Below are 11,824 nucleotides of genomic sequence, written 5' to 3'. Positions count from 1 at the left end.
CCTCATTTCACGGTGGAAATGGGGCCCCCCCCCCCCCCCCCCGATTGTCCAGTGGGCCTCATGGCCCTGCCCTTACTGCTGATAGGCTGCAAGAGCCTGTCCCTGTTGCAACCCTGCCCCTCGCTGCTGATTGGAATGGGGTGGGGCCATGTGACAGGCAGCCCTCACAGCCAATGAGGGCAGCCCTTTGAGCAGACAGCCCCCAACCCAATGGGCTGCCACAGTGCCCTAAGGACATTGCCCTCTGGGGAGCCAGCATTTTTATTTTCCCTAAGTGTTCTTTTTTTTTTGTCCTGTGGATTTTGCAGGTATTGCCCACTTTCACAATGCTGGATTTCATGAAATTGGGTTTTTGGTAGGTCCCTAGTCACCCTGATAGCTGTAAGCAGAGACATACAAATGGACATTTTACAGAGTTTCTGAATATGCCATATCTTTTTATTTTAACAGGGTGAGAGATGATGCATCTCTAGAAAAAAAAATTACAAATTTTATACACATTTCTCTTCCTGAGTTTTTTTTATCAGTATGCCCAGAGCATTCCTTATCTTGGGGTCAGGAGCTCTGGAAGAATTCCAGAATTCCCGTAGCTCTAGCTGCCTTCTCTGACTATGTCTGATCCTATTGCTAATGTGGACCACTCCTTGTACAAAGGCAGGCTTGTCAATTGCATTCTCCTGTCCATTGTTTCTAGTCTGTTCCAGTGGGCCTCTCTTTGTCCACATGCTGTTTGTGGGTTGATATGGCTGCTGCTTTGCAGGCTGGCTTTGCTCCCTTGGGAGCTCCTTAGCCAGTCCTCTGTACACAAAATGGAGTCATTGCACTAAACAAACAAATAAATGAGCAAACCACAAAACTATTAGCCCTTCTCTGAATGGTAGGAGAAGCTTTTTAGATCTGGCCCAGTACTGTTGCATGGTCCTTCCTCGTAGCAAGCTTATCTGGGCTTCAGTCCACCTCCTGGCCACAAGTTGCTTCTTCCCCCAACTTTTTGCAACACTCTTTGCTCTCTCCTCTGGGATTTTAAGTGCTAATGGGATACTGCCGTGTTAGATAACCACCTACAGTTGGCCTTCTGTACGTGTGCCATATTCTGCTGTTGTATCCTCTTTTCTCTTCTACCCACAGACATCCGAGACTCATTGATGCAAGCACTGGCCAGTTATGTGTGCTACCCCCACTCGCTGCGGGCTGTGGAGAGGATTCCAGAGGAACAGTAAGTGCTGGGCCTGCCCTTAAATTCTCACAGCACCTGGGCTGTGAGCTGAGAAAGGTAGGGGAGGGCTGAATTTGGCGTGCCAGGCCATTCTATCTGTACCACAGGGCTCCTAAAAAAAATTAGAAAATTGATATGTATCTGCTCCTGGCTGCCTGTCAAAGATGACAGGAGTCAGGGGCAGTAGGACCCAGGGGGACCTGGCAGCAGGACCCAGCTGCTCAGCCCCAGCCATTCCGTGCCTTCCTGCCCACTCACTGTTCCAGCACCGTGCAACTCCCGGCTGCATCATCAGACTGGGGAGCACAGGACCAATGCCAGTATCTTGGGGCCAGCAGAGGGAGGGTGTATGTGTAGGGGGGGAAGGAGGGCAGGGAGGGAAGGAGGGACAGAGTGTGTGTGTGGGGTGAATCCCACACGCACACCCCACCGTATGCATGCCCCCACCCCCCTCGCACTGCCATATGTACAGACCCCCAGCCACCCTGCCCCCCACACACAGCCCTCCACAAATCCCATACCCACGCAAATCCCACATATCTAGACGCACACCCACATGCTCCCTCACCCTGCACCCACACCCCCCACACCTATTCAGCCCCCACAGCCCTCCACAAAGCTATATTTGCTCCCCAGTCCCCCCAATATACAAGAGTATGACTTCATTTTAAGCTATTGTGAAATCACCTCTATGTATACTATGCAAACACATGTAAATCAGAACAAAAATATTTTTTTAAATCAAATTAATGAATGTTGTTGGCCTTTTAGAATATAATTTGGTATTTTTCTGGTTCTGAGAGCAAAACCCCTTGCTGAAAGGAGTACTTCCAGGGGAAAGGGGAGGGACTTCTGGTGGCAAAGGTCAGGGGTTAGGGGGCGGGACTTCTGGTCCCAAGATGGTGACCGATGGTGGGTCACCTGTCAAGGGGCAGGGCTACCCATGCAGCCCTCGACAGCTTGCCAAAACTCGATAAATGGCCCTCCATCCAAAATAATTTCACACCCCTGGTATAAGGGGTAACATAAGTGAAAGTGTCTTGGCTGGGCTGAAGCAGGCTGATGAATGAATAGTGGTGGGAGGTTGTGGCACCTGAGGCAGACAGACTAGGGTTGGGTTTGGGAGCGGAGTTGCTTGACTTTATCCCTTCCCCAAAGTGTTCTATAGGTTCTATTACTCTTTTGTTCTTAGTCCTGTTAACCAAGTGAAAGGAGAATGGGGATATCTCCTCATTCCGTTGTGCTAAACATGCCCTGTTGTCTCTCTTCCCATTCTTCTTCCATTTCCCCGATGATATGTCATACCTGCTGAACTGTCCCTTCTGTCTGGCAGGCGAATATCCATGATGAAAAACCTGCTGGCCCCATATGAGCAACGGCCTTGGGCACAGACCAACTGGATTCTTGTGCGGCTCTGGCGGGTAACAAATCCCACTCCTTGTGTCATTGTTGGCAAGCCTTGGACCAGGGATCTCCAGCCTTCTTACCTGCTGGCTGGGCAGCACTGCCTCTTGCAGATAAGCCTGCCTCTAGCTCTATCTTGGAAGGAGGCCTATAGGGTTCATGCCCTTAAAGGTACCACTTGTTTTTGGGTTTTTTTCTCCTGCAGGGCTGTGGCTTTGGGTACAGATACACACGGCTCCCTCACCTGCTGAAAACCAAGCCTGAAGATGCCAACCTCCCTAGCTTGCAGAGTGAGTAGAATGGGGCAGATCTGTTCCTTGGAAAGTTTATGGCATTTACAGCGTTGGGAAGGAGAGGAGAGATCTCTCTGGGGAGCTCAAAGCATTTATCAGTGGGGGCAGAGGAAGAGATGGTCTTCTGCAGAGCTTGCATTATTTACTGCGGAGGAGAGGGATTTTGCCCTTTCCCTAACAGTAATCTCTTTACTACTTCAGCCGTGTTGTCGGGGTGGAACACAGTTTGTACTTTGCTAGTTGTATCCTGTTTGGGAGCAGAGGGCCCCCAGCAGGTTGCAAGTCCACTGGAATCCTGAAGGAACAAATCTAAATTTCTGCTCCCAAGTACCACCTGTCTTCAACCTGCCAGTTGGGCCCAGGACATAGTGGCTTCTCAAGTGGGGAGTGGAAACCAGGGAATGCCAAATAAATCCCAAGCTTAGAAAGGCCTAAATAACTAGCTATTCATCATGGAGATAGGGACTGTAGAATGCCACGTTTAAGCCCAGGGGACTATGAAAAAAGCAGGCTATACAAACAAGAACAAATTGGGCATTCTCCTACAACTCCCTCCCTCTGTGTCCTCTGCTGCTGGACAGTGTGATATTCTATGGCTTTTGGAAGAGAATGTGTGTAGGAGAGGTGGGAGCTAATGTAACCAAATGCTAGTCTGGCTTTGGGCATAGACTTCTGCAGATGTCTGTACTGCACTGGGTTCCCAAGTGATAGGGGAGCCATTTGTGTCCCTGTTTAATAGTGCTCTCTCATTCTCATTGTCTTTCACTCTCTCTTTCACTGGTGGGGGCCCAGGAGATCTATCTGTTGCTAGTTTCCAGAGTAAGTTTGCTGTTTCTTTACCCTTTTCCTATGTGGTGGTGGAGTAGCTGTTAGCCATTTAGGTATTTCCTCTTTCCCACCCCATACACTCCTATTCCTATGAGACCCTTGGCTAGGGGAGGGTTTTGGACTTGTATCAGTAGTCTGTGAAAGGTGCAAGGGAGACGAAGCATCTTGCATCAGTGCCCTGAGCAAGGTCCCATGGGTTTGCTTCTCCTGCAGATGAGAGCGTCTCTTTGCCTCTTATAATAGGCTCCTTTTCTGACCCAGTAACTAGGGAAGTTGTATTCTGTCCTTGAGGGGAGGGGGTGAAACACAGCAGAAAGGAGGGGCAAACCCCATGAGTCTTGTGTGCTAGAGAGCACCCTGACAGCTGCCTCATGCCTTCATGTGGTGCCTTGCCCATGGCCTTGGTGACATTGCTCTGTTGCTAGATGTACTCTGTCTGTCATTTCTTGGGGCTGGCTCTGGAAGGTCTGAGCAGCAGGGGGATGGGCAGGCTCCTTGGACCTCATTCCTGGTGCTGCTATTCTAAGGATAAACTGATCAATAATGAATGCTGATCTAATTGCAAAAGAGCATGTTATTCAGAGGTGTCCTTGAGACCTTCCCAGAGGGGGAGGCCACTGAAACCCCACCACTCACCCCAACAGTGTGATCGTCTTCAAAGATGCAATTTTAGCATTGTCAAGGACAAGAAGACAGGTGCTGGGCATCTTGGCCTGCTGCTACTACTCTGTCTGAAAGAGGAACGGAGGGAATTGTTCAGTATCCAGATCTCTCAAGCTTCCCTTCTGCTGCTGCTCTTCCACACTTGGACCTAAAATTAAGTAGGAAATCAAAGACAGCCAGCCCAAGGGACACTCTGAGCACTCTGAAAAGCAGTGCTCCATCTGGCATTTAGTGCGATGAGTAGCTTGAGTCCACTGTATCCCTTGCAGGAATTAGGAGTACCCACAGAAGTCGTATTGTACAAGTTCCTCTTTCTTTGTTCTTGCAACACTCATTTAGGGCTCCACCCCTGTGTTGGGGTAACCTGGGACAGGAATTGAAGAGTTGAACAGCTGGGGAAACCGCACATGCTGCTGCTTGCTTTATGGGTTGTCCCAGGCATATTGGCATCAACTGTCTTTCCTAGGAGCAAAGATTTGTGAAAAATAGTCTGGCAGCATTTTACAAGTTGGCATGCTCCACTAACCGGCATGCCAGCTTGTAAGATAAAGTGAAACTGGAAGTGCCCACCGTGGTACTTCCAGTTTCTCTGAGACCCCATTTCTTGGGGCAAGGTAGCCTGTGCTGCTGAGCCTCCATGGCCAGGGGGCATAGCAAGGCCCGCGGGAGGAGTGACGGGATGCCCCAGATGTAGCAGGAAAAGTGGCAGCCTGGGCCACTCAGTTAACTGGCATATTTTGTTATCTGGCATCCCCCATTCCAGGGGGATGCCAGATAACAGAGCTTTAACTGTAATAGGTTCCCACCAACATGGTTGCTGGGAATGGGGGATGCCAGATTACAAAATATACCAGTTAATTGAGCAGCCCAGGCTGCTGCTTTGCCTGCCACGTTTGGGGCATCCCGCCACCCCTCCTGCGGGCCCTGTGGGAGGGGCGGTGATGTGGTGGGAGGGATGGAGGGAAGCCCCAGACGCGGTGTATGAAGCAGCGGCCAGGGCAGCTCAATTAACCAACATATTTTGTTATCCAGCATCCCCCGTTCCCAAGGGATGCCAGATAACAGAGCTTTTACTGTACATCATTTTCCTTTTTTCCAAATATAGAACATGTTTTTTTGTTAAACACATCTGCCTCATCTATATTGTTAATTTAACATATCTCTTTAGTAATGGGCCTAACTGTAAGATTTTCTTCGTTTCTAAGGCTGTGGACAGGTGTCACATTTGAAATGTTACATACACCTTTAAAATAGTTCAAAGGGGGTGTATGCATCATGTACACCCCTCATTAAGACATGCTGAAAAATGGCCAGTGCATTCCAAAAATGACTGTGGAGGAAGCAGGTACTAGGTGGTACCATTTTTTTTAATTTATTTTTTTTTGTAATGTTCCATATGCATGCTAAAGAGTTGTGTCAGTCTTCCAGGCAGACTTCCAGGCATCCCACAATGCAGTGTTCCCTGCCCCTCTTCCCTCCCCACCCCAAATGCCAGGCAGCAAGTCCCTGACTCGTGTGACTAGAGGTCACAGGAGTTGCATGTAACCTTCCCTACTTATTACTCTGCGTGAAGGCATGCCAGCATTTTTTTGTCGCACTCCCTGGTGACTCAGCTGAGGCCTGCACCAGCAGCCACAATGTTCACACCATCCTCTTCCAACATCCTCCAAGTGCAACACTAACTGAAGTTGAGAAGAGGTATTGGACCCACTCTCCATTTGAGGTGATGAGGAAATGCTGTGGAAATTCAGTATGAACCACTGCAACCAAGCTGTTTTTGAATACATGCTGCCAAAATGGTAGCTCAGGCACGCAACCAGGACTGGAACCAGTGCTGTGTGAAGACAAAGATCCTGAATTTGTGGTACACCAGGGCCCAAGTTGTCAACTGTTTTTTCAGAACCTGCAGGTGATGACCAAGTACTATAAGTAGCTGTCAAAGATCCTCAAGGAGAATGATTCCATACACTCCCCTTTGACAGTCAACACTGCTGGCTAGCCACGAGCCACTGAAGATTTCAATTCCTGCCAATAAAAGGAAGGGGAGGCCCTGCTGTAGCCTGACCCTACAACAGTCCAGGAACTGGTACAGAAGGAGCAGGAGCTTTCAGGAAACTCCCCACTTTGCTGGTGAGGAAACAGGGCATACTCAGGAAGGAGCAATGATGAGACTGACATGAAGATCAACACTGAGTGGTCTAAGCTGTGCCAGGAGCCTATCCCCTTGACATCACACCATGCCAGAGCAACAGCTTCCTACTCCCTCCATCTCACAGCCCCCACCATTGGTGTGCCTTCTATTTCACTGTGCACCATGTAGTCACATCCACCAACATCAAGCACAGTCTTCCAGTGGCTCAGACCTGGTCACAGACGCACTGAGGGTGCTCAGTGCTACCAATCCCTGGAAAGTTTCAACATACTATGAGTAGGCCTCTGAGAAAATCATGATTTCATGTATTGCGCGAATACTGCAAAATTAGTCCCACACTGCCATTTTTAAGGGTCACAAGCCTGTGCCAGAAAAAACGTGCAAAAGCGCAGGTTTCCCTTTGCAGACTGGCAGTGGTCCAGCCTGTAAGAGGACACCTGCGCTTTAGGAGCCTGCAAGTGGCTGCTGGGGGCATGGCCAGGATGCAGCCAGGCAGCTGAGTATAAGGAGCAGGGTGGGAAAGGTGTTTAGGGATTGGGGACTGTCGGGGGAGAGGGGACTCTGTGTGCCATAGGTATAAGGAGAAAATAGTATTGTGGGGGCGGGGCTGAGTATACACACTCCTGCCCTGCCCTCCCACCCAGCAGGTAAGTGTGGAGGGTAAGGGGTGGGGGGGCAGATTGAGGTCCTCAGTGAGGGAGGGAATGGGGCAGGGGCTGGGGTGAATGGGGCCCCAGGCCAGGTTGTGGGATGGCTGGAGTGCAGGCGGCTCATCCAGGGCCACGGGGGGGCTCCTGCTGCTGCTCACACCCCAAGGGAGGCATGGGGGGCATGTGCCCCCTGGATTTGGGCATGGGGTGGAGACAGGCTTCCTCAGTGGGCTGGGCTCTGTGTCCCACTGCCATTGTCCCAAAAGCCGTGCAATGCCATGTGACTGCTGCCACTGGGCTGTGCCACGTCCCCTGCCTGCCTGGCGATGGAAGGCACGTGGAGTTGCGCAGCTCCGACCCCCTGGACGAGCTGCCTGGACTCCAATCACCCCACAGCCCAGCCCAAAGCTCCCACACTTCCTCCCTCACTGTGGGGGCCTTGATCCGCTTCCCGCCCCCAACAGCCCCACACCCTTTCCCCCTCACAGACTTGCCTGCTGTGGTAGGAAGTGCTCTGCATACCACTGGGCTGCAATCCCAGTTGCATGACTTGTGGCCCTCTGAACTGCCACTGCTGCCCGGTGTTTGCAGGGACTAAACCCCATTAGTGTCAGCCTTCTACCACCTATGGTATGTGCCTGACTGCTGCCTGTGTGGCACGTGTGTGGGTAAAGTATCCTTTTTCATGGACTATTCACAGAACTACCTGAACCCATTTGCCAAGATCAATGGTAGTTCTGTGAATAGTCCATGAAAAAGGATACTTTACCTGCACACACGCCATGAATTTTCTACAAGAAATCCACGATTTTCTCAGGGCCCTATCTATTAGTTATGGGCCACCTCCCAGACATGTGACTGGCGGGGAGGGCACTTTCTGAAGTAACACAGTACAAGTGGGGAACAAATTTGTGGTTCATGATGCCCTGCAGCATGATAGAGAAGCAGCCAGTGCAATTGATATACTTCAAGTTGGGCCCAGGATGGCAATGCATGTGCCATCAGTGGCCCCAGCACAGTTTGGAAACCCCATGCAGTTGAATCTGACAATCTCTGATGGGTTGGTGAGGTGGATGATTCACAGTGCCACCACATGCTGGATTGCTAGATATGCCTCATTCAGAGCCAGTGCCACTGCAGATTTGCCTGTGTTGAACTGGTTGGCCATGGACCAGAGGCTGTCAGGGGTTGCGGGCTTTCAGACAACAATGGATATATCGTGTGTAGGTGTTTGCACATCTAAGAATGCTAATATTGCATGGCACCCTTAAAAGAATCTCATGGAACCTCAGGGTGCTGGTTGAGAATTGCTGCACAACATTTTGGAAACATTTCAAACCCTATTAAACTTTAAGCTATTTCAAATGGTATGCCTGTCTCTTCTTAAGTGTATTTAAAATACGTTATTGTCCTTACCCTTGCCAGTTATTGTTTTTTTCTCTCATGTCTTTAGATTCCTTATCAGTTCTTTAGAATTTCTGTTGTTTGTCATCTTCCCCTTTTTCCCCATCTGTGATTTTTGGAGGGGGGTGGTGGAGTGTTGGTGTTGTACCAGTCTCCCCTCCTGGACTTATCTAGATAATATGTTGATCCATTTCAGTTACTGATAACTCTAGAATGGGTAATTATGCTCTAACAGTGTCATCCCCTCCACCTTTAACCCATATTGTCTTTCTGTTCAGATTATAGCCAGTGATGTTTAGCATTTTATTCTTGTGGTGTCAGTAATGCTAATTATTTTGTTTGTCTTCATTAATAAGAATTTCTGGTTCCCTTTGCTTGCTCCCCAGACTCTCACTGGAATGTAAGCAGTTGAGAAGATCCTTTTTTCCACATTGTTAAATCAGTTAAATTTGTTTGTGACCTGCTGAGTTTAAGTCTGTACTTTGTTTGCCTTTAAACACCCTCCCTATGTGATGTTAATTTATTTCCCTATTGGTTCTAGTCTCCAACTAAGACTTTACTCCTGCCTATGACATGTGGGTCATTCCCTTCATACAGCTTCTCTTCTCACTGGAATGCCCCATGTTCCATAAAATCAAAGCCTTTGGTTTTCTGCACCCCAGGTGCATACGCCTAAGCTGTTTGGCCCAGGGGCACTATTGAAAAGACTTTCTGGTGTGTTTATATGCCATGTGTTGGAAATTCTAGGTACTGTAGGAGCCTGTTTGCCCTAGGTCTGTCCATGGTAGGAGGGCTGAAACTGATGATGGGGGTACCTGGTAATTCCCCTACGAGACATACAAAGCTGCTGTCAGGTCCCAGGAGGAAGCTAGGTAGCCTCTGGACTGAGTACAGCCCTACGGAGGACTTGGCCTGACTCAGCTCAAGGACCATCTTCTCAACTGTAACTGGACAGACAAACGGGCCCATGTGAATAGGGTGACCATATATCCCAGTTTGGCTGGGACAGTCCCAGATTTTGTAGGCTGTCCCAGCATCCTGGCCAGTTGGTGAAAATTGAAATAAAAGTCTAGGAATCAGCCACCTAACATGATCCCTTCTTTCTCTACTTACTCTACTGTGCATGAGTGTGTGGCAGCAGTGTTGGACTTGTGGGGGGTGGAAAAAGGCGCCCTGGGTGAACTTGGATTTTGGCACCCTCTTCCCCTCTCCTCCCCTCCCCTTCCCTTCCCCCATGTGCCCAGCCTGGCTCCTCGTGAGCAGCAGCAGTGCCTGTCCACCTGCCTGCCTGACACACCATGTCACTCCATTTTCACTTGAAACAGTGTCATGGATTTCTTTAAAAATAACTTGGTCACCTTACATATGAAGGAATAGGGGTGTGTCTTCTACATATGAAGAACTGGGCAGCTCTTGTGATGCTGGTACTGAAACTGATTATCACCAAGTTGTCCTGGAGCCCTCTGTAGATAAGTGCAAGGGACAGCACTGAGCTGCAGGGCCCATTTCTATGGTTTAGGAGGAGCAGTGAAAATATTTGACCACATCCTGGTTAATTCAGGTTGGCACTGGGGAAGTGCGGACTGCCTTGCAGGCAAGATCTCTGCTCAGTATAGTCTGTGTGCGCTGGATTTGTGGAGCACCTGTCATCTCTGCTTATTGTAAAGTGGCCGTGGGTGGGGGGGCTTCTTGCTTTTAAACCTTGTGCCTTTAAAGAGAGAAAACAGTATTTACCAAGTTATAGGGTGTTGGTTTCAGGCCTATTTATTTCCTTAATCTGAATTTTTTTCTCCAGCCCTGGGGCTGGGCCTAACTTTGAAACTGTTATTTTCTTATTCCAGAACCATGTCCCTCCATCCTACTGCAGAGGCATATGGCAGATCTACTGCGTAGTGACCGTAATTTGGCACCCAGCTTCCTCAACAGTGTCCTTAACCAGCTTAACTGGGCTTTCTCTGAATTCATTGGGATGATTCAGGAGGTGAGTGAGTGGGTGAGTACAGGAGGGTTGCAGGGGTGGTTCGGTGCAGCAGGGTGTGGATTGGTTCAATTACTGTAGGATCCTCTGAGCTTTTCTGTGGACACCTACATGCTCTACTAGGGGTGGGCAATTATTTAGGTTGGAGGGTCACTTAGGGAGTTCGGGTGAGCTGATGTGAGTGGGGTCAGCAGCACCCTCCCTTCCCCACAACAGCTCACCAAAACTCAAGTGCCCCTCTGACCCAAACAATTGCCCACCCCTGGGCAGAGAGAACAAAAGTTAGGGGAACCTAAGCTTTATTTCCCCCACCGCCCGTCCTGAGTCCCCAGCGTGCAGCTTTGCTGGTATTGTGCTGTCTTCCTGCACACCGGATCATGCCACGTGCATGCAGCTGGTGTGACTCCTGCCCAGCCTGCCCAAGTGCTGCGGACTCAGGGGAGGGGGGGTACAGGGACAAAGGAACAGAGCACAGCACCAGCCCAGCCAAACCTGGATGACTCGTGGCTCCCCACTCCCTTCTCCCTGCATCCTCTCCTCTGTCCCAAGTCCCTAGCACTTAGCCATGTTGGGCAGTAGCCACGCCAACTGCACCCACATGGCCCAAAGGGGCACCCGGGAATAGAGCGCAGCACTGGCCTGGCCAAATGCAGGGGACTCAAAGCAGGGGAAGGGGTTCAGGGAGTAGGGGGCTGGGAGCTGCAGGTTATCTGGACTTGACCAAGCCGGTGCTGCCCTGAGTTCCCCCGTTCTCCCTGTACCGCATGCCCCACCCCAAGTCTCCGGCACATAACCGGGCTGATGCCACGCTATGTTCCACATGCCACTTTAGGCCATGTGGGTATGGCTGGCATGGCTTCTGTCCAACCTGACTGCATGTCAGGGACTTGGGGTCTGGCAGGAGCCATGCCAGCCACTCCAGCTGCACCAGTGTGGCACAGCCCAAAGCAGCATGCAGAAACGCAGTGTAGCACCGGTACCCATGCCCCTACCAGGCCCTGGCCCAGCAGAGCCCAGATAACCCACAAGTCCTGGCCCTCTTCCTTCTGCACCCCCTCCCCCACCAGCAGGGAGAACCTTACTTGAGCTTCAGCTTGCCAGTTGCAGGGTCAGAGTGGGGCACAGACACCCTCACTGGGCTGAAGCTTGGCCAGGAACTCAGCGCGCCCTGCCTTGGAGCTTCCACTGGGGGCTGGGGGGCGGGGCAGGGCTGGCTGGCTGGCTGGCTGGCTGGGG

At 50.5% G+C, this 11,824-nt stretch overlaps 1 protein-coding gene across 3 annotated transcripts in view; it reads left to right on the top strand.

Moving 5' to 3' along the window:
- The window catches only part of RNF123 (ring finger protein 123), a 145,547-nt gene that overhangs the window by 66,739 nt on the left and 66,984 nt on the right, over positions 1-11,824 (top strand). For all 3 annotated transcript variants that reach the window (XM_019505163.1, XM_019505164.1, XM_019505162.1), the window contains 4 exons: positions 1,129-1,216; positions 2,550-2,637; positions 2,826-2,910; positions 10,452-10,591. In XM_019505163.1, coding sequence (XP_019360708.1) covers positions 1,129-1,216; positions 2,550-2,637; positions 2,826-2,910; positions 10,452-10,591 — 401 coding nt within the window. The remainder of the gene's footprint in view (positions 1-1,128; positions 1,217-2,549; positions 2,638-2,825; positions 2,911-10,451; positions 10,592-11,824) is intronic.

The sequence above is a fragment of the Gavialis gangeticus genome, unplaced genomic scaffold, assembly GCF_001723915.1.
Source record: "Gavialis gangeticus isolate Ggan-Ray unplaced genomic scaffold, GavGan_comp1, whole genome shotgun sequence".
Classification (NCBI taxonomy): domain Eukaryota; kingdom Metazoa; phylum Chordata; order Crocodylia; family Gavialidae; genus Gavialis; species Gavialis gangeticus.
The sequence above is the reverse complement of the archived record's forward strand: the minus strand, read 5'-3'. Positions and strand labels throughout refer to the sequence as shown.